At 50.1% G+C, this 25443-nt stretch overlaps 1 protein-coding gene across 2 annotated transcripts in view; it reads left to right on the top strand.

The window, feature by feature from the left end:
* Positions 1 to 25443, top strand: part of NCK2 (NCK adaptor protein 2) — a 155074-nt gene that overhangs the window by 103943 nt on the left and 25688 nt on the right. For both annotated transcript variants that reach the window (XM_087823727.1, XM_087823726.1), the window contains exon 4: positions 7492 to 8210. In XM_087823727.1, coding sequence (XP_087679853.1) covers positions 7492 to 8210 — 719 coding nt within the window. The remainder of the gene's footprint in view (positions 1 to 7491; positions 8211 to 25443) is intronic.

Below are 25443 nucleotides of genomic sequence, written 5' to 3'. Positions count from 1 at the left end.
AGGGGACACCATGTAAAGTGTGCGCCACTTTTCCAAGTGGGAATAAAGCTTGGCGTATTTTGCGGGGAGGGTAGTGTTTTTTGTTTTTTATTCCAGAGCTCTTAATTGAAGTGGTGGAATGTAGATACAGTAAGAGGAGGAAGAGGAAATTTAATGAGGGTTTATCTTACATCCTTGGGAAGGAAGGTGGATCGAGGGGCTCAACTCATGTCATCTGGGTTCTGTCTTTCCCTGGGCCCATGCCTGCCCTCTCTTTCATGCTTCACGTAGACCCCTACAGGTGTGGGTGCTGAGAGGGCACCGAGACAGGCCTGGGCGCAGAGAGAGGGCGCCGACACAGGCCTGGGCGCAGAGAGAGGGCACCGAGACAGGCCTGGGCGCAGAGAGAGGGCGCCGACACAGGCCTGGGCGCAGAGAGAGGGCACCGACACAGGCCTGGGCGCAGAGAGAGGGCACCGAGACAGGCCTGGGTTCAGAGGGCGCCAAGACAGCCTGGGTGCAGAGAGAGGGTACCGAGGCAGGCCTGGGCGCAGAGAGAGGGCGCCGAGACAGGCCTGGGCGCAGAGAGAGGGCACCGAGACAGACCTGGGCGCAGAGAGAGGGCACCGAGACAGACCTGGGCGCAGAGAGAGGGCGCCGAGACAGGCCTGGGCGCAGAGAGAGGGCGCCGAGACAGGCCTGGGCGCAGAGAGAGGGCGCCGACACAGGCCTGGGCGCAGAGAGAGGGCACCGAGACAGGCCTGGGTTCAGAGGGCGCCAAGACAGGCCTGGGTGCAGAGAGAGGGTACCGAGGCAGGCCTGGGCGCAGAGAGAGCGCACCGAGACAGGCCTGGGCGCAGAGAGAGGGTACCAAGGCAGGCCTGGACCAAGACAGCCTGGGTGCAGAGAGAGGGTACCAAGGCAGGCCTGGGCGCAGAGAGAGCGCACCGAGACAGGCCTGGGCGCAGAGAGAGCGCACCGAGACAGGCCTGGGCGCAGAGAGAGGGCGCCGGCCCGCTGCGGCACCAGTCCTGAGGGGGCTCTGACCAAACCTGCGTCTGGGCCCTCCCTGCTGCAGCAGGGGCGAGAGGAACCCTGCAGGAGCCACAGAACAGGAGCTTTGTTGAATGAGAGAAGGCTGCCGAGCAGATTAAAACAACCACAGAGAACCGCTGCATTGATCTTTTTTAAAATGTATTGGGGTGACATCGGTTAATATGAACATATAGGCTTCAGGTGTAGATTTCTCTGTTACAGGATCTGTATATTGCTCTGTGTGCCCGCCACCCAAAGTCAAATCATCTTCCCTCACCATATATTAGGGCCCCTTCACCCCCCACCCCCTTCCCTCTGGCAACCACCACACTGCTATTTGTGTCCACGACTTTCAGTTTTATATCCCACACACGAGTGACATGCTATAGTTCTTAGCTTTTTCTGCCTGACTTATTTCACTTAGCATATTTTCAAGGTCCATCCATGTTGTCCCAAACGGCAGTGTTTCGTCTTTTCTTATGGCTGAGTAGTATTCCATTGTGTACGTGTCCCACATCTTCTCTATCCAGCCCTCTATCGCAGGACACTTTGGTTGTCTCCATGTCTTGGCCACTGTGAATAATGCTGCAGTGAACATAAGGGTGCATGTGTCTTTGTGTATACGTGTTTCTAAGTTTTTCAGGTATACACCAGGAGAGGGATTGCTGGGGCATATGGTAGCTCTAATCTTAATTTTTTGAGGAATCACCAGACTGCTTTCCATAGTGGCCGTACCAGTCTGTATTCCCACCAGCAGTGAATGAGGGTTCCCGTCTCTCCACAACCTTCCAGCACCTGTTATTACTTGTCTTGTTGATATCCGCCACTCTAACAAGTGTGAGGTGGTAGCTCATTGTGGTTTTGATGTGCATTTCCCTAATTGCTAGTGAGATTGAATGCATTGATCTTAAATGGCCATCCTTTACAAATCTTAAGTTTAGTAAACTTGAATTTTTTCCCTTTATATATTGAAATATTTTGATCATAAACAAACTGGATATTCTGTGAATCTTACCAGCATACTTAGTTTTTACTAAACACAAATTACATGCACATACAATAATATGAAAAGCTATTAGAAGCCAAACATGATGTCCTAACTCTTGTATGAAAATTTATTTCGGTCACTTTGTACCTTAATCAAATCTTGTCAGATCTCCTTAGCACTTAATAACAAAAGCCTTTGTAACTTTTAGTTGACTTTAATAATAGGTCCCAACTCTAATGGAGGAACCCCCACAAATTAATAACCTCTATTCTCAACTTAGCATAAATGGCATTTTAAGTACAAGAACGCTTTCTAGTTAAATCTAGTTTGTGTTACAGATCTGATTAGTCACAAAAATAAAATGTCTTTGCCTAGATCTCCTAAAATTTGGTTACTCCTGACGTAAGTCTATGGTAGAGAATTTTTAAGAGTTAATTTGAGCCAAACTGACCGCATTTGCTGGGAAGCAAAATCTTAACGGATTGAGGAAATGCTCCTGAGAATGACAGACAGTTTTGCGGCTTATTTTATACATTAGATTCAAAGAAGGAGATGTAAGGAGGGTTACATGAAATCCACTGGTGGTGAATTAAGGGGACAGGAGAAAGCAAAGCAGGGAAACCTGGGATTGGGTAAAGAGTAAGACAGAGACCCACGGTTCTTTTCCATCGGTGGGTGCAGGCTAGTGAACATGTACAGCACATGGAGATGGTGCGGGAACCAAGGTAGCGATGAGGGGCTCAGCGGTCTCCTGCTCCGGTAGGGGTGTCCAGAGGGGTCTAGAAAAGCATGTTACCCTGACACTCCAGAGGCATGTTTTTTATCATAGATGCAAAAAGACAATAGATAGGCTCAGTTAAGGTACAGACTGACCTTTGTCAAGGAAGCTACAGTCAGCGGACATGGCTACCCACCGTGATCTGCTTTTAGGAATTTTTATGTTCAGACCATCGTATGTGGTTACTTTTGGTCTCTGAGGCCAGGCCCCCTGAGCATGTCGGGTTTAGTATGTGGCCCCTCTCTCGTGCACAGTATGTGATGTCTAAATGAATTGGCTTGAACATATTTCTGAATGATTCAATTTGTCTGACTTTATCTTAAATCGGCAGAACTCCAGCTGGAAGGTGACAGTTAGAGCATATTTTACGGTCGTCTGTTGTTCCATTCCTTGATCTTAAAAGGAGTGTATAAAAGATTTTGACTTTAAAATCACTAACATTAATATGTATTACATAGTCAGACTTTTATTAGAACTCAGTCTTTAATGTATGTCATTTTATTCAAGAAAGTTAAAATCTGTTTATTATTGTCCATAAAAATGTAACTCAGGATCAGATATTCGGTAGCTTGATGCCACAGAATTATCACACAAGCTGAGAAGTCCACAGGCAGACCTCGAAGATATTGCAGGTGTGGTTCCAGACCACGCAGTGAAGCGAGCATTGCCCTGAAGTGAGTGGTCATAGTCTTTTAGCTGGTGGGGGGGACTTGCCTTCAGTTTATAAAAAATGCAACATCTATGAAGTGTAATAAAGCAAAGCACAGTAAAACAAGGTGCCTGTAGTTTTAAATCCAGCTCAGCTATTTGCCATTTAAAATTATGCTGTCTGCTTAGAGAATAAGAAATACCATTCCTGACAGTGCATGTTATTTTGTTATTATTATTATATGCAAATAAAGTTCATTACACAAATTGTGTCTGGTCTCTAATGTGACAGCTATGGAGGTAGCTCCCTCAAAGAGCTTGTTCATGTCCTCCCTTGGCCACAAACCTGTTCCACTCCAGGCAGCCTGTCCTCAGGGGCCCGTGCCCTTGCTCAAGTCCAGCCTGGCTGCTGACCAGCCTGGGGACCTGGGGTGAGTACTTGACTTCTAGACCTTCACCCACCTCCTCTGCCCAGCACCCTGCTCCCAGCACCCCTGGTAGAGCAGAGAGAACATTGGAGCTGCTGGGGGGTGGGGCGTGTTAGGGACAAAGGGATTTGGGGTCTTCTGTCCCCCAGTCTCCTGGGCAGCACACACATAGGACCCCAGGCCACTCCCCACAGCAACAGCTCAAAACAGCTGAGCAGCACAAGATTTCTTCTGGATCTTAAATGCCACAGTTTTATGATACAGATTCTAGGAAACCTTCAGAAGTTAAAATCCTGGTGACCCTGAGTTCATGCCACACGAGACAGTGTCTTTTTCTTTCTAAACGGTGACTTCCATTCCTTCTCTGCTCTCTCGTCATGCTAAGCGGTTGCAGTTCATACGTTACCGAGCAGCTGTGGAGGGAAGCGTTGCTCATGTCACCTGCGGCAGCAGGCCAGCGGTGGGATGGTTTCCTGATGGTCGCATTCTAGGTATTCTCATTCATGAAACAGTTTACCCGAAGCCGCTGCAGCAAAAGCTCTACGGTGTAGTTGGATTTTGGTGTTAACTTCAGGAACTAAAGAAAAGCACATCATTTGAAGTCCCAAATCTTGCTAAAACATGCCCCTGTGCTCAGTGAATTCACCCTGGCAGGGACTGAAGCCACCTGGGGTCCTGAAGGGTGGGTACAGCCAGGCCACGCGGGCCCACTCCTGGGAATTCTCCCCAAGCGCGGCCCAGGCGCCAGGAAGTCGTGGCTGGGCCAAGGTGGGCAGGTCCCCAGGGAAAGTGCTGGGACATGTGTTCTTCCAAAACCTGGTACCGCGGGGGCGAGAACAAGCTGGTCAGAGGGCCTCTAGGCTTCCAAGTTTGGTTAGTTCCTGGTTACTTGCTGCAGATAAAGATGGCCTGAGACTTTGCAAAGTGGGTGTGAGGATTCGCTTCTCCTTTTGGGAAAAGACATAAAATTTAAAGAAGAAAAAATTCACCTGATCCTTGTCAAAAACACACATTGGACTTAAGTCATTTTTCTTACAACTGAGAGAAGAGACGAAGCAGAAGCAAAGTCTGCTTTGTGACTTTCGTCAAAGCAGAAACGAAGCAGAAGATGTGTAGTAAAAATGTCCCCTCGGGGAATTGGGAACAGTGGGCTCCCACACCGCCCCCTCCCTGAACCATGGCAGATTTGCCTTCAAATTAGAGGCATTGAATGGAGCCCGGGCACCGCCGGGTCTTTGGGTTCATTGAGGCTTGGGCCTCATTCGTACCTGTGTCTCTCCACCTCGGATCTGCAGCAGCACTCCTGTCCTTCGTCACCCACGTGGGTGGCCACACTGCCTGCCTCACATTTAGGGCACGCCCTTTGGGATCTCAGCCACCACATGGCGGTGGTCACATGGCTTCATGGTTCCTCATGATACATTTCTTACCCAGATCTTAATTCCCTGTACCTCAGCCCATGTGCACCTGGAGACATGGGGCCATTTTCGTTGCCTAGAATCAGAAAGGGTTCCTGTTTGGGGGCTGGGGGCATTGTGGGAGTGGATTCTTGACACCTCAGCTCAGAGTCCGGGTGCATTTCCCGTGGAGCCCTAACCGTGCTGTGTGCTGACTGTGGTTTTTACTGTGGGCTCGGGTCTCTGCCACCACTGGCTATGTGTGTTGGACCAGTTCCCGATCTCTTCAGCATCGTTTCCCCATCTGCAGAAACGGGCGGACACCCACCCTGTCACAGGACTGTTGTGAGGGTTTCGGTCACATAGGTGTCAGTAAGGTCAGCTTCCTCCCTGTGCCCAGACACCTGTCTCCTGAATGTCACTGCACCAGCAGCTGCATATGACTGCTCCCTGGGAAAAGGCCAAATGCCTGGCAGGCAAACTTCCTATTGTGGTGGCCGTCGGGCACTGGTAGGGTCATGGCCAAGAGCGTTCAAAAAGGACTGTCTCACCGCCCACCCCCCTACTCCCCCGTCCTGGTAAAATACTGTTCTGAGAAAAAATTCCAAGCCCCAGCTCAGTAAATGGGAGTACTAATTTTTCTCATTTCCAGGGCACATCCCTCGCAGTACCTATAACCTAAATTCAGGCGCCTGTATGGGCTGTCATGACCCCGAAAACTCTTAACGTTGACATCTTAATTCCCCCGTCAGTCAGTGTGCGACTGTATTTGGTGCAGGGACTTTATAAGAGGTAATTAGGTTAAAATAGGGTCTTTAGGGTGGGCCCTAATCCAGTATGACGGGTGCCCTTGTAAGAAGAGGAAATTAGGACACACACACACACGGAGGGAAGGCCATGTGAAGATAGAGCGGCCATCTGCAAGCCAAGGAGGGAGGCCTCAGAAGGAACCAGCCATTATCTCCTACTTCCAAGGCTCAGAACCCTGAGAGCATAGTTCTGTTGTTTGAGCCCCCGTCGGGTCCTTTGTCGTTGCCACCGCACCAGCCTGGTACAGTGAGTGCCCACATTGCCTGCACCTCACGGGTGAGAAAGCTGAGACACAGATTAGAGCCCCAGCCCATAAGTGGCCTACTCGGGATCTCCCCTGGGGCTGTGTTCTCAGTCACTCAGCTATAACCAACCCCCCATCCCACCCGGAGTTGCCTCAAAGACTGTTTGATCACATTAGATCCAAACAGGTCAACTGTTCATGGCATGGTTACTGTGTAGAAAGTTCTGGTCTTGATGGAGAAAATAAAACTCCATATGGGCAAGGAGTGTGCCTGCCTCGTTTATCTTGCTCTCCCCCAGATCTTAGGATGGTGCCTGGCAGGAACTCAGTGGCTGAAGTAATTAAATTATTTCGTATCTGAAAAAAACAGACGAAGCCACGTACTCATTCATAAGTCGGCTGAAGAGGGTCTTCAGCAACGTGTGTGTGATGCCGTAATGGCTGCTCTGCTCACCTTGACACCTTTACGTGCCAGAGAATATCCTAAAACTTGATCTTCCAGAGATATTGTTTTCAAGTGGCTTTTGTTATAAATTTGTAAAGGCCTATTTAAAAGTTAGTTTTAAATGTTATTTCTTGAAGTCTTTGTTACCAGTCATTGGACTCAGCCGGGTCACTGCAGCTTCGGCGTGGGGACCACCTCTCGAGGTTCAAGGTTCGTGGCGCCTGAGCCTCTGGTTAGGAAGCTGTGGAGCAGCTGTGGGGAGCCCTGGGCGGGCACGGCGTCCCAGATGTGGAGGAGAGGGCGGGCTGGCCTGAGTGGAGGGCAGGGTGGGCGCTAGCCCTGCTTGCTGAGATCTGAGCCTTCTTAGAGCCGCTCTTTTGAGTTCATCTGGTCCAGTGTCCTGCCCAGTACAAGAATGTGACAGCATCTTGCCTTCCCCCACGCCTTATCTTCTCGAATCATTTCAGGAGGAAACTAACTTTCTACTAGTTTGCTCTCATGGTGCTGCTGGCACTCTCCCATTTCTTTAAGAGTAAAGGAAGGAGATCAGTTTTAGTCACTTGGCAACTGCTCATCGCGGCCATCAACATGTGACTTTTCCGATAGTGACTGTGGTTTGTGACCAGGGCAGATGTCCCCCCTTGAATGTTATGGGCAGAAGGTGGTGGCATGATTCCCCCCCGATGCCCATGGTGCCCACAGGTGCCGGTGCCCACTGAGCCCTGTTGTGTCTCCACAGGCCTAGGCAAGACCAAGAGGAAGACGAGTGCCAGGGACGCGTCCCCGACCCCCAGCACGGACGCCGAGTACCCTGCCAATGGGGGCGCCGACCGCATCTACGACCTAAACATCCCGGCCTTCGTCAAGTTCGCCTATGTGGCCGAGCGGGAGGACGAGCTGTCCCTGGTGAAGGGGTCGCGAGTCACCGTCATGGAGAAATGCAGCGACGGCTGGTGGCGTGGCAGCTACAATGGGCAGATCGGCTGGTTCCCCTCCAACTACGTCCTGGAGGAGGCGGACGAGGCGGCCGCAGAGCCCCCCAGCTTCCCGAGCCTGCGGCGGGGCGCACCCCTGAGCAATGGCCAGGGCTCGCGGGTCCTGCACGTGGTCCAGACGCTGTACCCCTTCAGCTCGGTCACCGAGGAGGAGCTCAACTTCGAGAAGGGAGAGACCATGGAGGTGATCGAGAAGCCGGAGAACGACCCCGAGTGGTGGAAATGCAAAAACGCCCGGGGGCAGGTTGGCCTTGTCCCCAAAAACTATGTGGTGGTCCTGAGCGACGGGCCGGCGCTGCCCCCATCTCACACCCCGCAGATCAGCTACCCAGGGCCCGCGGGCAGCGGGCGCTTCGCGGGCAGAGAGTGGTACTACGGGAATGTGACCCGCCACCAGGCCGAGTGCGCCCTCAACGAGCGGGGCCGCGAGGGTGACTTCCTCATCAGGGACAGCGAGTCCTCGGTAAGTGACCTGGGACCCAAGGGCTGCCCGGGGCCGGGTGTTCCAGGAGAAAACTGAGTGAGTGAGTGAGTGTGTGTGTGTGTGTGTGTGTGTGTGTGTGTGTGTAGCACAGTGTGTAGCAGTCGTGTGCCATCCCTTTACAGATTGTGTGAACAGACTGGAAATAGCAAAGAATACTTGGGGCTCACACTAAGACGGATGAGGAGGATTGGTCTGTGTCGTCTGTGTGAGGCGCAGCTCTGTAGTGCCCCTGAGTCAGCTGTGAGCGCAGTGACTCACCTGTCTGTGGCTGCCACGTGTTCCCCAGGAGATGTATTCCTGCAGATACGGGGGAGCAAATGTTTTTACTTCATGACGTGGCTCTGCCTCTTCACCAGGATTTCCCCTTTTCTGTTCTGCAGACCTAAGCATCGCTTTCTGCCTGGCTTCCCCTTCTGTCAGTGACCCCCCGGGCCCTGTTGGTTTACTTGGCTTCCACGCTGGGTCCCAGGCACGTCAGCTGCTCTCAGCCAGACGGCACCTGGTTTCTGACGAAGCCTTTTGCTGGTTGGGTGGTTTTTCCTTGTAAACTATATATTTCATCCTGCGGTCGTCTTTGCCGCAGGCAGCACCCCTGAGTTCATCTCCGAACGGCTGTTGAAGCATTTATGGACAGAATTGAAAAGAAAAAGGCAGTTCTAGAGAGAGATGAGTGTGTGTGAACTCAGTCGGAAGTCTGAGGCCACCAGACTTGCAGCAGGTCCGTTTCCAGCAGTAGACAAATCTGGGGTCTGGTTTTGGGTATGTGTCTGAGCCTATGTGGAGGAACTGGGCCAGGATTGCGCCTGTGCATGTGTGTGTGTGTGAGTGTTATGAAAATACTCAACCGGTTTTGTAGATCTCTTTGCAAATAGACCATCCGTATAGTTAGACACTCCCAGTCCCCCCAAAAAAACAAAAACAGAAGTTCTACAGATAGAGTTCATTGTGATTCAGTTAAATGCACGCTGTAGAACTAGTAAGTATGTCCTCACTCTGCAGTTGTCCTGGGAAAGGTTGATGCCACAATAAGCGAGTGAGTGCAGTGCCATGGAAATGTTTTTCCCCTGCAGAGCCTCAAGAGGCAGCCGTGGCGTGTTCTTTTTTGAGGCAGGAGGAGCCCCATAGCGGTGGAAGTCAGACTCCGTTACGGTGTCAGCCGCCCGTGGGGTTAGCGGCGCCTTGCTTGGATGTGTTGGGGCAGGCGCGCCGGGCCGGAACGTAACTACATCTGAAACCCGAACTCAGATTTTCTCATCCAGCCTCCAGAGTGTATCATTCCTGGCGAGACCACACGAAATTGTTCTTGAGTGACGTGAGCTCTGTGCACGGCTTCCGTTCGATCGTGGTTAGGCCCGGTAGAGTGGAATACGGCCGCGTGCTCAAACCCTCCGGAGCAGAAAGTGAGAGGAAGCGCTGAGAACCACTTACAGCACAGTGATGGATCCAGGGCCCTTAGGTGATGAACGTAATGCAGAGTCGAAAAGTGGAATCTTGATTTAGAAAATTTGAGTTTGAAGGGGCTTCTTAGAATAGAGAGGGGCTCTAGCAGTGGAGGCATCAGTCCCATTCTTTGTTGCTTCTGTCGAGGACTTGGGAAAAGAAACTCCTGGGCAAGGGGGTGGGTGAGGACAGCGTCCTGCAGGCTGCTGCCTTTGACAGGGCCTGGTGCTTTTCCGTGGGACGGTGCGTGCAGGCTGGTCACTGAAGGAGAGAAAGCCTGTGGGTTGGGAGGGGCGCTGTGTCACGCGGGTCCGCTCTCAGAACCGGAATGCGCTCCAGTCTTACCGTCTCGCGTTACTAGAGAACAAGCCAACTTTCTACCTAATTGAAACATTAGTGTTTACATTTTCGTTGAACCTCTTCTGGAGGCATTTCCAGGTTTTTTGCGTTCTAATTTACAACAAGCTGCCACAGGCTAATAGTGTGCCGGCCTTCAGTTCTTGGGCTGGGGGGGGCAGGAAGCACCTCCTGGGACCTGCACCCTGCACGGGCTCTGCACCTGGAGGGGCACCGCTGGTCTGAAGACCGCCTGTGGCCTGGTGTCGCGCGGGACTGCTTGTCCTGATGGGTCTTGATGTGACATGTGGCATCCCTGCTGTCCTAGGCCTACCTTATGCCAAAGGGATGCTGCAAGGGGCTCTGGGACATGCGGCTGCTTTTCCCTGCACAGCAGAAGTAGGCCAGGTTGGCTGCGTTTCTTGCTCACAACCAGGTCTGTTCCCAGCTGTCATCTGCGGCTGTTGCGGCGCTGTCCAGATGGACAGATGGACAAATCCGTTGCTATTCCTTTTCTGACGTCCGCTGCCTCTGCCTCTTGCCAGGTCTCCCATTTCCTTTCCTCTCCTTTTTTTTCCTGTTCATTTGCATTTCTAAGATGAGAGGCTGGCTTTCACAGTCACCACCAGGCCAACTAACCGCCCCTCACAGTGTGTGGGCGGAGAGGTGTTGGCTGGCTTGGGGGTTCTGCAGGACTCACAGACACCTTCCTTTAGTACCCTTTCCTTCCCGGCCTGGAGCTTTCTTTGCGATTACCGCAGGCCGCCTGGCTTCCGAATACGCTCAGCAGCTTTCTTAGATGCATCTTCAAGGCGGCCTGAGTGATTCCAGTATAAATAAGCTGGACCCTTGCCTGATGGTGTTTTGCATTTAACAGTATTTAATACATTTCTGTTTTGAAAGATAAAAATACACCCACGTCAGTCCTAGGAAATAGATACTTTGGGGGAAGAAGTGCATATTTTGGAAAAACAAATGAAAACATTGCCACATCCTGTGACCTGCAGTGTCAGTGTCAGTGATAAGCGACCCAGCCAGGTGCCCCCGCCATGGTCTTTCCTCCCCCCAATTTCAGTCCCTGCTGTTCTCTCTTCCATCGTCTCTCATCTCCCCCCTTGCTCTCCTTTCTCATCTGTAACTGTCATGCATCCTTAGCAGCTAAAGAGGAAATAATAACGTTTCTCACTCTCCGTATTTAACAGTCACACCTCCGCCTGCTAATCCATGACCCACTGAATCAGGAAAATTCACATCCCTGCCTGTCCTCTGTGTGCCCATCATAAATCCTGGAATATGTGTCCACACCTGTTCCGCGGCTGAGGCGAGGAGGCGGTGCTTACAATTAGGAACAACCAGAGCTAGAATTCCGGCAGCTGTGTAAGGTGTCAGTATTTTATTTTTCCAGTTTCTACATCATCCATTTTTGAAAAAGTTATTCAGAAAGTGGCAGGGCACGGGGATGAGGTCTGTAAAGGTCACTAGCTTTATAGCATCGGCCTGTGGTTGGAAGCCGTTGTCCACTGGAAGACATCACTGTTTTTCTTGTCTTTACATCCCATGGTGAAAGTATTTTTTGTCATACAACATGTGGTTCCTGATAGAGAAACACTGTCTTGCCAAAGATAATTGAAGGCACATAATATTCACACTAATAGTTGTGTTTCATTCCTTGTTCTTTTTTAATCTGTTTAAGTATTTGATCAGGAAGGAACAGAATAGAAGGTTGGCACAGTTCCTGGCTATATTTTCCACATTACAGGGTGGGCAAAAGTAGGTTTACAGCTGTGAGTGGAGTTCATTCTTGTATTATTACTTATTAAGTATTGTATTGTTTTCCATACAAACAACTGTAAAGCCACTTTTCCCCCATCCTGTATATTTCTTATAGAAAGACTAATTTTTGTTTGTTTGTTTTGTTTTTTTGTTAATCCTTACCTGAGGATATTTTTTCCATTGCTTTTTTCAGAGAGAGTGGAAGAGGGAGGGAGGGCGGGAAAGAAACATCGATGTGAGAGAGACACATTGATTGGTTGCCTCCTGCACTCACCCAGACCAGGGCCAGGGACAAACCTGCAACCCAGGTACAATGCCCTTGACTGGGAATCAAAACTGCAACCCCTTGGTGTGCAGGCCGACACTCTAACCACTGAGCCATACCAGCCAGGACTAGAAACCCTAATTTTAACCAGAACTCATTGTTCAGGCAGTTTCATCCCTCTGTCTCTCTAAATCAGTGATGCTCACATTGTAAGTGCCCCGGAACCTGAGGACTTGGCACAGTAGAGGCCCCACAGTTCCTGGGGCCCAGCATTTGCCTTCCCAGCACAGTCCTTGGTGATGCTGCTGCTGCTGATTTAGGGACCACACTTTGAAAACTGCTGGTATCTGTTAGGCAGTCTTAGTGCTTTTATGCATACTAACAGCAGTAACTTAAACCCCATCCCTGTGGAATACTGCATTTCCAAGAATTATAACATGTTGAAAGGTGAAAGTTACAGCTCTGTTGTCAGGTTTACTTTCATGTAGAACTGTCAGCTTTGGTTGAGTGAGATTCAGCTTATAAAGTGTTTCTGTTTATTTTGAGCCGTTTGGTAACTGACTGTATTTGCTCTGTGTTTCTCATGAAGGATAAGGAGAGGTCAGTTGTCAGCAGAGCTAGAGCTGCCACCCAGGAGCTTAGAAGAGGGAGCAGTGGGGGGATTTCTTCCCACCAGGACTTGCTTACAAGCTTCCGAAATCCACGCTTGGGCACAATGATTTCTAGATGTTTCCTTGTAAAAAGTATAGGTTACTTTGAACACCTTTCCAGTTGCAGGAATAAAATAGGTTTCATTTAATTGTCAGGCTTGTTGCTCAGCAGCTAATGGAAGTTTACAGCCTAAACTTTTATAATATTTCTGACATTAGACATATCTGAATGCTCCCTCGCCTATTTAAAGCTGTGGCTCCCAGCTCTGCAGTGCAGTGAGTGCTGGGCCGGGGCTCCCGTGGTGTCGCGGCTACTGGTAAAAACGGTCCCCAGCCCACGAGAGCACCTGCTTTTAACTAACACAGGAGGCTCTGAGTGAGGATCTTGCCATTGCAGCCTCAGAACCATCATTTATTATGAAGGGCTTGGGATGGAGCGTTTTCCTGCTATAATAAATAAAAGAAAGTGAATACAGGTTTCCACCACTCTTCGAAAGTAGAGCTTCCTATGAACCTTTCCAAAGCCCAAATGGCGCAACACAAAGAAGCAGTTACCATATATTTATGTGGAAAAATCAGTGAGCATTTTCAGAGCCAAAAAAACCCTACCAAGTCACACCAAATAACCCAGAAAGCCAAATCACACTGACATAGAGTAAAAGCAGGAACGATGTGATGAATGCACAGCCTGCCTGAAGTGGAAGTAGGGCAGGTACATTCATTTGTTAAAAAGGCTGCTTTGCCCGGCTGGCGTGCTCAGCGGTTGAGCGTTGACCTAGGATCCAAGAGATCGTGGTTCGATTCCCGGTCAGGGCACAAGCCCTGGTTGCGGTTGCAGCCCTATGCCCAGTGGGGGGCATGCAGGAGGCAGCCGATCAATGACTCTCTCTCATCTTTGATGTTTCTGTTTCTCTCTCCCTCTCCCTTCCTCTCTCTGAAATCAATAAAGACATATTTTTAAAAAATTTTTAAAGGCTGCTTTCTCCCTGAGAGTGAGGTGACTGGACAGAGCACCACACTGCACCCACCCATCAGTCCATGCAGCAGTGGACTGTCCGTTTCACCCACTGCTAGGTGCCGGCTGGAAGAGCCCCCCTGGCTGCCAGCAGAACCAGTGGTGATGCTGACAGCTCGCAGGCCTCTTTCTCTCTGGTGGAAACAGTGGACTAAAGCCAAGGATGCACCTAGCTTTACTTTGTTCACCACGATCTTAATTACGTCCAGTTCTATGCCACTTGCAACACCCTTACCAGCTCCCCGAGGCTTTTCTGATACCCCAGGGCCCATCTTGCCAAAAGATGCACAAAGCCAGTGGAGATAACACCCAGGTGCTCCTAGGCATGGTTGAGCTCTGGGCTGGATGCTGAGTGCTGTTCCTGGGAGGGAGCTCAGTGGTGCTCTCTCACTGCTGGGGGTTCCTGTTGCCTCTGTCACGGTGCCAGCAAAACAGAGCCTGAGCACTATTTTAGCTTTTCTTTGTAGAAGGGAAATTCTCTGGATTTTTTTCAGGTACTAATGTAGGTCTTCAATAAAGTGAAGGGACGTGACGTGGACTTTCCAAAAGTGGGGGGTACCTGTAATGCTAAGTCTGTTTTGGAGGAGGGAATAAATGTAGAAAGCAGACCAGAGAGCAGTCAGTTACCTAAAGCTCACCTAATGGTCACATGTCAGCGAGGCAGGTGCAGGTCAGTGGAGCGATTCGGTCACTGGGCTCTGGTGGGGAAGCTGCCGGGGCCTCTGGTCCCTGCTGCGTCACTGACAGGAGCTGGTGGCTTCTCCGTTGGCACCTTGCATCTCTCAGGTTCCGGTTTTCATCGCCCTCTCCCTCCTCTCACCTGTGTTCCTGCCCTCAGGTTCTTGGACTCGGCTCCCTGTTCCTCCAGACCTTTGGAAAAGTCTAGAATGTAGCTCCCCTGCCCTGCTCCACCCTACCCCCACCAGTCTAATGCACGCACGCCTCCTTCAGGTCTCATCCTAGTCACCTTTGCTTCTGGGAAGCCTTCGTTGACCCGCAGGCCTCGGCCGCTGCTCCTGGGTCACAGCAGTCTCATGCTCACCTGGAATCGCCTCTGAGTGCGGCTGCTACTCATTGAAGGGCCACGTCAGCACGGAGGACACATCGTGTGTCATCATGCTGGTCCGCTGAATCCCTGCCACCTTGGCGGGACTTTAAGAAACGTTCCTCATATTCACGGATGAATGATCTAGAAGGCACACAGGTCTGGCGTGGGCACCAGCACCAGCCAGAGCAGGTGCTGGGGCTTCCAGGCCGGCTCTGCATCCGTCTGCTTCCTCCCTGGCTGTGCTAATGCGCTGGTTAGCTTGGGTCAGACACGGTGGCCTCTAGCTTATTGCTGCCACCAAGGGGTCCAGACACCCTCTTTTCAGCCTGCAAACATAATGGGGAGAGAAGTGGTCATCAGGTAACACAGGCAACTGAAGAGCAACCCTTTCAAACTAAAATATAGATATGTCAAAGTAAATACTTTATTTTTAGAAGTATTTTCATAGGAATTCCTTAGATGAGGTAGCTACCCTTTACCTAAGTATTTATATTGCTCTAATGTAAAATTGCTAGTACCTGTGAGATGTGTTTTCCCCCCAGATATTTAAAGCTATAATGGGAATTTTTAAAAACTGGGTCAATTAAGTTTTAGCCCTGAATTTATTAGAAAGGCGTATATGGCTGACGCAGGCAGCACCAGCGCAAACTCTCTTTTGTTTTGTTGGTGGTGGTGTTTTTTTTAACTCTTTGATTTCTTTTTAGCTGTGGCTACAGACATAACTGTGAGTGTGTTTGTTTTCTAGACCTCCCTCCCTTTGGTTTATAGAAGAGGCAAAAGTTAGACTTAACTCCCAGTAATCTGATGATCACTCCACTAAGTTGGCAGAGAGAGAGCTATAGAAATTGTTCTCTGAACTGTGCTTTCTGTTTTGTTTTTAACAACACACACGACACATGAGCACACACACGCCGGCAGAGGTACAGAGTTCGGGGAGCTGCAGCCCCCGGCGGGCTGGCACACGCGGGGGTTTGTGCTGTGGATGTGGTGCCTCAGCTGGTGAAGGAAGCACGTCGCATCTCCAGCCTTCAGACGGAGGAGTGGGAGACGCTGAGGGACCTGAACAGATGGAGGGATGTTTAGCTTCAGCTCCATTTGACACTTGGTAAACATTTCTTGCACGTCGGCAAGCTCCCATCTCCCAAATGGAGGACCCTGTACTCTGCCAGGGGTCTCTATCAGGTGTCTTTTGAACACAGTTTCTTTGCAGCTTGTAGAAGGAATTCTGCAGGAAATGTTTACACTTTGGTCTTGAGATGTGTGCAAGGACAGTACTTGTCCAACAGAGATGGTTTCTAAGGTGTCTTCCTAGCCAGTATTCCAATCTTCTAAGAGGCCCAGTGGGTGCCAGAGCCAGTCAGTATCATTGTAGCATTTTTGGAAGGCTGGGGGGAACAGTGGTTCACAGAAGAATGTAAAATCCAGGGGTCATTGTTGCCTGAACCCCGCCCAGAGGGGAGCAAACTCTTCTTGGTTCAGGAATAGGTCCGTACCTGTCTCCATCTGCCACATGCCCCCAGGGAAAACACTTAGCGAGTCCTCAGGTGTGGCAGATGATCTGAAGGAAACGCTGAGTTCTTTTGTACCATCGCCGCGCCCCCGCTAGGAGGCGCTGCACTGGAGCGCTGCAGGAAGTTCATCGAGGCTCCTCTATCATGATGCTGAAGTTTCTGCCAGAATTTCACATACAGCGGTACCTCGGTTTTCAAACGTCTCTGTTGAGGAACATTTCAGTTTACAAAAACCCTGAAGTAAATGCTTCGGGAGTCGAATGTGCCACACGGCTTCCACCGAGGGCAAGATCCGGGGGCCTAGCTGTCGGCTGGTGACCGCTCGGTTTTCGAACGTTTCAGAACTCGAACGGGCTTCCAGAACGGATCACATTCGAAAACCGAGGTACCACTGTATCTTTTTAGACTAGCACATAAACTTTTTTGTAAATGTTTTTTATTGTGGCAAAATACATAGTACAAAATTTACCATTTTAACCATTTTTAAGTGTAAGTTCAGTGGCATTAAGTGCGTTCAACCATCGCTACCACTCATCTCTAGGCCTTTGTCACCTTCCCTAATTGCAGCCCTACACCCATTAAATACTCGCTCCCTGTTTCCTTCTCCCCCAGGCCCTGGCAACTTTTTACTTTCTGTCTCTATGAGTTTGACTACTCTTAAGTACCTCATGGGTGGATTCATACAGTATTTGTCCTTTTGTGTCCGGCTTAATTTCATGTAACATAATGTCCTCAAGGTTTGTTCATGTTGCAGCTTGTGTCAGAATTTGCTTCCTTTTTAAGGCCGGATGACATTCCTCCCCTAGGGTGTATAGACCACGCTTTGAGTGTCCCTTGATCTTCCCGTGGACAGTGGGGGCTCCCACCTTTTGGCCACGGTGTGTAATGCTGCTGTGAACATGGGTGTAGAGATATCAGCTCGAGCCCCTGCCTTCAGTTCCTCTGGGTAATTGCTGCACCAAGTGGTCGTTCCTTGTTTAATTTTTGAGGAACTGCCATCTGGTTTCCACAGCGGCTGCACCATTTTGCGTCCCCACTAGCAGTGCACAGGGTTCCAGTTTCTGCACATGCACACCCAACAGTTTTTGCTTTTCAGTTTTTTGGGTTTTTCTTAATAAGAACCAGGGTATGAAGTGGATTGTGGTTTTTTTGTGTTTTTGTTGTTTTTTTTTTTACTGTATGCTTCAATTTATTAATGTTGTAGAAATGAGAAAGTTATAAAGATGGGGGTCTCCAGGGAGAGGGGGTGGGTGTGGCTGTAAAGTGCTGTAGAAGGGAGTTGTGTGTGTGAGGAGCAGCCACTGTGGTTTGGATTTGCATCAGCACGTAACCTTTTCATCTCAGCTTCACCTTTTGCTCGTTTGGGGCTGTTTCTGGCGGTACCGTTAGTTAGAAAGCAGTTCCTTCACGTGGCCCCCGGAGCGTGGCCGGAGAGCAGTAGAATAGGACCTCCCACGGAGTCTGCAACGCAGGGAGCAGCGGCGGGAAGCCGTGTGGAGCTGTCTGCACACTGGCCTGCCTCCGGCCCTCTTCCTACTCAGCCTGCGTGTAGGTAGTCCCGCAAACGAATGGGAACACACCCATATAAAGTTTTTTTCAGCCTCCGTGGCCATAATTCTCAAAGTGTGGTTCCTGGACCGGCAGCATCCGCATCACCAGAGAACCTGCTAGAAATACAGGTTATCGGGCCCCACCCAGACCTGCTGCATGTGAGTCTCCGGGGTAGAGCCCTGTACCCTCAATCTGAGCGCACCCTCCCGGGGGTTCTGATGCTCAGATCTGAGCCCCGCGGAACGTGGCAGGTGAAATTGGACAGCGTGGGCTCTGTGGCACAATTCTGGACTGAACCTCATTTATCATTGACCAGCTGCAGCAGGCACAACGTGGCAAAAAAGGCAAAAAACGACAGGACAATATTCTGAAACGCTACCCTCTGAGGTATTTAAAAATTTAAGAAATACATTTTGGGAGGCAGGGAGGGATAAACACACATGCACGTACCAACTTGAAAATGGACAGTAAATACTCAATACTCAGTCGTCTCAAGACTGGGTCAATGGGACCTTGAGGGCTGATTGGTTTTTCTTCCTTATGTAAACAAGTTTACTAATGAGACTGGTAACGTGTGGATTGGTTAGACCGTGGAGTAAATATTTCAGAGCTACAGTTACTGGAGAGTAGAAAATGAATCTAAGTGAAAACAAAGAGGATGGTATCAGTTGGCAGCTAGTGGCGTAAGTGTAAGCTGTGAGTCTCCTTCGGTGAAAGAAGGCAACGTGGGACAGCTAGAGAGGGTGACCTAATAGAGTGATGAAATTCCAGAGGCGGCTTTTCTGAACCAAGAACAGAGAGAACATTGATCAGGGGAATACAGTTTGCCTCTGACTCATTGGTTCTCAAAGTGTTTAGGTAAAGGAACTACTTCTCTGGATAAAAGAGCACCTTCCCTAAAGGAGTATCAAAGAAAAATATCTGTTTAACTAAAAGGGAAGAATGATCCAGGTTTTGATAAGAAACCACCACGGTGACCTCTCTTTGGGGATAGAAAGAGTGTTAAATACATGTGTAAATTGTTGATCAAAGAGCAGCATGACCAGAAATGTGTCCAGAGTTCACCTGGGCGGCTTGGCAAACCATACAGAGGGCATTTCTACTCTCCTCTCTCCATAAAGTCTAAGGTAAAAGTAAGTAGAAGCTTCAGGGTTGTTCAAGAAGCAGGACTGCCTGGGAGCAAGGTGCCTGCCTCCCCTGTTACTTCACGGCCATGTGCTTGAAGAAAGTCCTATGAATACTTACGCTGTCAGGGGTGGATGGGGGGGGAAATGAAGGATATTACGTGCTGTTCCCAGCATCTTTTTTTATTTTCTATCAATGAGAAAATTGTGGCTAAAATCTCAGTAAAGGAGAGAAATGCTTGGCCAGGGCATCTGTTTTATAAAAATATACAGTATCAAAGAGGGAATTCTTTGGTTTTCTTTTCTGAAAGTACTCACTTGTGAGCAGAAACTGCAAAGGGATGAGATTCGCGAATTGCCTAAGGAATGGAGAGGGGAAGACACCGTCACATCGCTAATCCGTGGTCGGTGTGTTCATTGACGCCTCCTCCAATCCCACGTGGGGATGCAGAGTTAAGTCAGGTTCTTGTACTTCCAGGGATTACGCTCAAATAGGGGCCCTAAAACCTGAACAAAACTAACGATAATCTAATAAATAAACCCCTGAGAGGGGTTGGTTTTCTACCTATTAACTGTCTTCACATGCCACGTGGAAAATGCCTTAAGAAGGGAGGGCTGAATGGCTTATACTGACTGACAGTCCTTCAGAACCCCTGGTTCAACACTGAGAACAAGTCAGTCCTCAGAGGAACAGTCAGAGGAGATACAGAAAGTGACCTGATGTTAGAATAGTTGAAAAGTTAGCACAGTGTTCAGCAAAGAGAAATTATACCGAGTGAGATCGTGTCTGGAGAAGGAAAGGTAGGAAAATTTGGACAGTGAGAGGAAGCACAGAGCTGGGAATTGGTGGGGGAAAGAAAGCAGGTGTTTCAAAACTGAAAAGAGGGCACAGGCCTGAGTCCGATGGCTTTCGGTGCAGCGAAGGAAAGTGTTAACCAGTGTGGCCCCGGGATGGCTCAAAGCCACGTCCACAGGTCCTTGACACCCCTTCTCACTAATGGAGCCGGGCCGCCTCCCCTTCCGCAGGGGCTGTACTTAGTGACCCCTACTGTTGAAGAGTGCGGGGCAGTCGCGATAGGTGGCTTTCAAGACTACCATAAAAGGCATGTGGTGTCGCTCTCGGGTCCATCAGGGGGAGGGAGGCACCTGCCACGTTGCAGAGACCCTCAAGCAGCCTCACAGAGAGGAGAGCCCTTGAGGCAGGAACGGAGGCCTCATGTGGCTCCTGTGCGGGCCCCTTCTGAAGCCGACCCTCTGTCCCCAGGGGACCCCTCAGGTGGCTGCAGCCTCGGCCAGCGTCTTCACTACAGCCCGGTAGGAGCTGGTGGTTCTAGCTCAGGTCTGAGGCAGTCCGAAGTCCTGAGCCACAGGAGCTGCAATGCTCAGTGCTGAAAATCGGGAGGCCTTGTCAGGCCTGCATGGCTCAGCGGTTGAGCATCAACCTAGGATCCCGGTGATCGGGGTTCGATTCGCCGTCAGGGCACATGCCCGGGTTGCAGGCTCCATCCCCAGTGGGGGCATGCAGGAGGCAGCTGATCAATGACCCTCATCATTGACGTTTCTGTCTCTCTCCCTCTCCCTTCCTCTCTCTGAAATCGATAAAGGTGTATTAAAAAAAAAAATCAGAAGGCCTCAGCTACGCAGCGGCATGTGGGATGGGTACCTGCAACCTCCCAGGCACTCCAGTGTCAATTAGTTCAGCAACCACCTGCTGTGTACTTAATCTGTAGAGAGACAGATATAAGCAGGTGACAGTGACATTGTGGTCACGAGTGAAGCAGAAGGTGTTTCTGCGATAGGATGTGGACCTTTCTTAGTAGTTTGGGAAGTATGTACTTTCTAGAGATTTTAATGGAAAGAAATCTTTTTAAAATCAATGAGATGCTGTTTGCTGTCTTTATAGTTTCATAAAAGGAACTTGAAGAAGAGCTACTAAATAGCAATGTTTGCTTAATATTCCCCAAAGATGTTGTACTCCGGACATTAGGGTAGTTTATTAAACTGTCCCAGTCTCTTCCCAGTTTCAGAAGTTACGTCTGTTTTGCACTATGAAAACTGAAGCAGGTAGCTGTGGGGAGTTTGCACAAGGTCACAAAGCCAGTAAATAAAGGAGCCAGGATAAAGGCCAGGCAGCCTGTTTCAGAGCCTGTCATACAGCCACCGTGATAGACAGCCGGAGTGGGGACAAGGCACAACTTCTCCAGTGTCATGCGACCACTTCCCACATTGGTCATGTGGGCTAACTTCTGCAAACAGCCAGAAAAGCTGATAGAACAGCGAAACAAACAGTGACAATGCAGCAGTCTTTTGGTGGCCTGCAGCAGCGGGGGACAGAAATCAAAGTCAGGGCCACCAAAGGGACCAGGCCCAGAAGGAGATTCGGGCCTTAGTATGGACCCCCAGAAATCTGCATTCCAGGAGCAAAGGCAAACGAAATAAGTGAGTCCAGAGTCAGTTCTCTTCCTCGTTGGACTAGGTGCCCTGCCCACTGTCACTGAGGACAGCAGCTCTACTGAGAACCTCAGTTTTCATATACAATATGCAGCATTCAAAAAAAAATTACCAGGAGACAAGACTAAATAACCAAAAACAAAGGAGGGGGAGGGGGGAGACAACAGAAGTAGTCCCATAGAAGTCCAGATTTTGAGTTTGTTTTTTTTAAAAAATATATCTTTATTGATTTCAGAGAGAGGAAAGGAGAGGGGGAGAGAGAGACAGGAACATCAATGATGAGAGAGTCATTGATCGAGCCCACAACCCGGGCGTGTGCCCTGCCCGGGAATCGAACCCCGATCGCCTGGATCCTAGGTCGACGCTCAGCCGCTGAGCCACGCCCGGCAGGGCTGGATTTTGAGTTTTTAAATGTAGTCTTGAAGGTAGATAGATTAACGGGTTCAAGAAATGCAGCCAGTATGAATTTGAGCAGAAAACTAGAAGCGGTAAAAAAAAGTCAAGAATTACGGTACAAAAAAATACACTAACGGAAATACAGTAGGCTTATAGCAACCTAAACACATCTGAAAAACGGATTAACAAACGGGAAGATAGGGAAAGAAATTCTAGAATACACAGAAAAGGTACAAAAGGGTAGAAAGTAAAGGAAAGAGCAAAAGAGATTTTGCTATGGACTGAATGTGTCCCTCCTCCCAGATTCACACAGGAAAGCCCACCCCACCCCCGATGCCATGGTGTTGGGTGGGTGGAGACCTCGTGAATGGGATTAGTGCCCTTTTAAAAGGGACCCCAGAGAGCTCTTGCCCCTTCTGCCATTTGAGGACACAAGGAAAAGCAGTTAACTGTACATGTGATTGGTGTCCCAGGGAGTGGGTGGGCAGTGGGAGCCGTAGACAAGGGGGAGGGAGCAATATCTGAAGAGGTGAGTGCCAGTGCCACAGGCCTAGTGAGCCCCCCAGCCAGCCTCCTAGCTTCAGCACCTTTAAAACACTGTTTGTTGTGACATATAACACAGAAAATGGCGCTTGAAAAGTACTGTTTAACCCAGGTCAGGAAGGTCAAGAAATAGGACCCAGGTCAAGGTCCAAAAAAGGACATTTCTTCCTGGCGCTCTGGAAGCTGCCCCCACACCCGCGTCTGCCTCCCGATGGCCCACGCCTCCCACGAGAGGTAGCTGCTGCCTTTGATTTCATGGTAATCGTTTTCTGTGCTGTCCAACCTTCCGTTTGCCTGTTTTAGAATTCAATAGCTGGTAAAATACTGTAGCTGTTCTTTTTTTACTTTCTTCTGTGACCCACACGCTTGAGAATGCGAAACTCTAAGGAGCAGTGGTTCTGGCTCTGCCCCCACCAGCCGGGAGGAGTTCCCGAGTCCAGTGCTCTCCACCTCAGAGCCACTGTGGCAGGTGGCCTCCCGACGAGGGGCACCCGCCAGGCTCCGCCCTGTGCGCAGTGTGACAGCTCATGCTAACTGCCTTGTAGGGGCCCGTGTCTTCAGATCACTAACATCTACAACCAAAGCCCGTGTGGAGAGGGAGTGCTGAGCTGCACTCCCTTTATTTTGGTCCCCTTTCTCAGTATAGATACTCAAGCAAACACATGTTTTGAGAAGCTGAAATTTAAAGTCCTGAATTGAGGTGAGTGCCTGTGGTCCAGAAACATCAGGTCCCCCCCAGTCTGTTTCAGAAAGCCAGGCCTGGCAGGGCCACAGCAGACATGGGCAAGGCTATGGCACGGACAAGGCTGTGGCACTGCCCTCTCCAGAATGACCCTGCCTCGCGCTCTGTCTCTGGACCCAGTGGTTTGTCAGGTCCAGGGGACTGGCTTAGTTTGGAGGGAAGAGACCTGGCAACATTCTCCATCTGTGTCTCCGTTGTCCCTGCAGGCATCCCCACCAGCAGTGTCTGCCCCAGGACCCAGAATCAAAAAGGCACCAGCAGCCGCGGTAAGGCTGGCCGTGGGGCTGCGGAGCCCGTAAATCCCACTCGTACCTTTTCCTTGTTTTCTGAACGTGGGAAAACACTGCTGGTGGTTGGCCCAAATTTCATTTCTGTTCTGCAACTGGGTCAGGATCCTCTGGAGGGCTCATTAAAACACAGATTGCGGAGGGTGAAAGCAGGTGGCCGCGCCCCGCCCAGAGTTTCCCAGAGTTTCTGGTTCCCTGGGTCTGGGCGGGGCCGCGCAGTCCCCGGGCGAGGCTGACCCTGCTGGCCTCAGGAGCACACTCGGGGAAGCACAGGGCCTGTCGGCCTCTAGGCTTCACGTGGAGCTGTTAGGGGGACACGGGGAACTGTGCATTTAATGCGGAGACTGGGAACCTGCTCCGGCTGCAGGGAGAACTCCACATGTTCACCACTCTTACTTGACATTAACGTGGTTGGTCCTCTGTCCTTAACTTGAAGGTGTCTGTCTGTTCAGGGGCCCATGAAATTAAAAATGCTCTTCTCTGCACCACTGTTTTCCTGCCGAAGCTCACACACGAGGTGCCCACGATGCAGAATTAAGGAGCGTACATTAAAAGCAAATTTCCCTGTCAGGGAAGTCACCTGTTGACCATTTGGCTGAATTAAAATTAGGTCCACCATATACTTCCTCTGGTCACTCACGTCATAGTCTGCTACCTGTCGCTTTAGCTGTGGATTAATTAAAGTATCTAAAACTAGCACAGTGCCTGCTGGTGCCAAACTAGGAAGTGAGGACCCTCCGTTTTGATCTAAGAAGGCAGAAACTTCTGGCACAGTATGCATGTACTTACAGAAAATAATAGAAGCTCACCCTAGCCGGTTTGGTTCAGTGGTTAGAGCGTCAGCCCGAGGACTGAAGGGTCCCGGGCTCAATTCCGGCTAAGAGCACATACCTCAGCTGCAGGCTCGGGGTGCGTGCAGGGGGCACCCAATCAATGTGTCTCTCTCACATCAATGTTTCTCTCTCTTTCTCTCTCTTGCAACCTCACCCTCCTTCCACATCCTCTAAAAAGCAATGGAAAAAATATCCTCAAGTGAGGATTAAAAATAATAACAGAAGCTTTTAAACTACAAATGACTTTAAGGAACACCTCTGGAGAGGCCTGAGCAGCCCATAACTGGTATGTGCTGGCGACAGGGATGCAGTGTGACTGGCTGGGACGAGTCTCCTAATAAATGTGAGGGTGACAGTGGCACTGCGGGCCAGGCGCCTGTGTAGAGGGGGGACCTGTCAGTGCTCTGCTCTCTGAACCACACACTGCAGCCGACCTGGATGGCAGTGCCGAGAACAGCGAGACTCGCTTGCCTCTGTCTCGTTGCCCAGGCCTGTGAAAATAATCATGATTTGAGAGTTGTGTGATCAGATGGTTGCTTAAGGGGTCATCTGTGACATCAGGGTTCATGATGACTCATTTCTAAGAGTCTGAATTGGGAAAATAATTTTCGAGGTCTACGTTCTCCCTGCTCCCTGCCACCCCCACCGCACCCCCACCTTCTCCTGGCCAAGATTCTGAAATCAAGATACAGCCTAAGGCCTCAGCAGAGACAGGCCTTCCCGTCTCTTCCTGAATTTCCGTCCCACCCGCCTAGCCCAAAGGTTTGTTTCTGTTTAGACTGTTATGGGCAGAGCGATACCTGAGTGTGACTGTGAATATAATTGTCGCCTGCTTTCATGCGGACAGCATGGCTGGTGAGTCCAGCAGCCTTCCCAGAGCTGACTTTTCTGAGACACCGTTTCCTTGAGTTGTCATTAGTTGACTTATATGGAGTTAGCTCTTGCTCTGCAAGATTCACCCACTTTTAGCCAAATGTTTGTGAACTCTGTGTAACAACCCGAGGCAGGATGCTTGTTAATGTCCCTGCAGGAGGGAGCCAGACTGGGGCAGGGCTGGCCCATCCTCGGCAGCAGTAAGTTCCTGGGTATTGGGAAGGCTGAGACCTGGTCTGGAGATTCGTGAGCCCGGCCGGGCGTGGCTCAGCGGTTGAGCATCAACCTAGGATCCAGGAGATCGCAGTTCGATTCCTGGTCAGGGCACATGCCCAGGGTGCGGGCTCAATCCCCAGTTGGGGATGTGCAGGAGG

This window comes from Miniopterus natalensis, chromosome 13 (assembly GCF_054644295.1).
Source record: "Miniopterus natalensis isolate mMinNat1 chromosome 13, mMinNat1.hap1, whole genome shotgun sequence".
Taxonomy (NCBI): domain Eukaryota; kingdom Metazoa; phylum Chordata; class Mammalia; order Chiroptera; family Miniopteridae; genus Miniopterus; species Miniopterus natalensis.
Note: the sequence above shows the minus strand (reverse complement) of the source record. Positions and strands in the feature narration are given on the sequence as shown.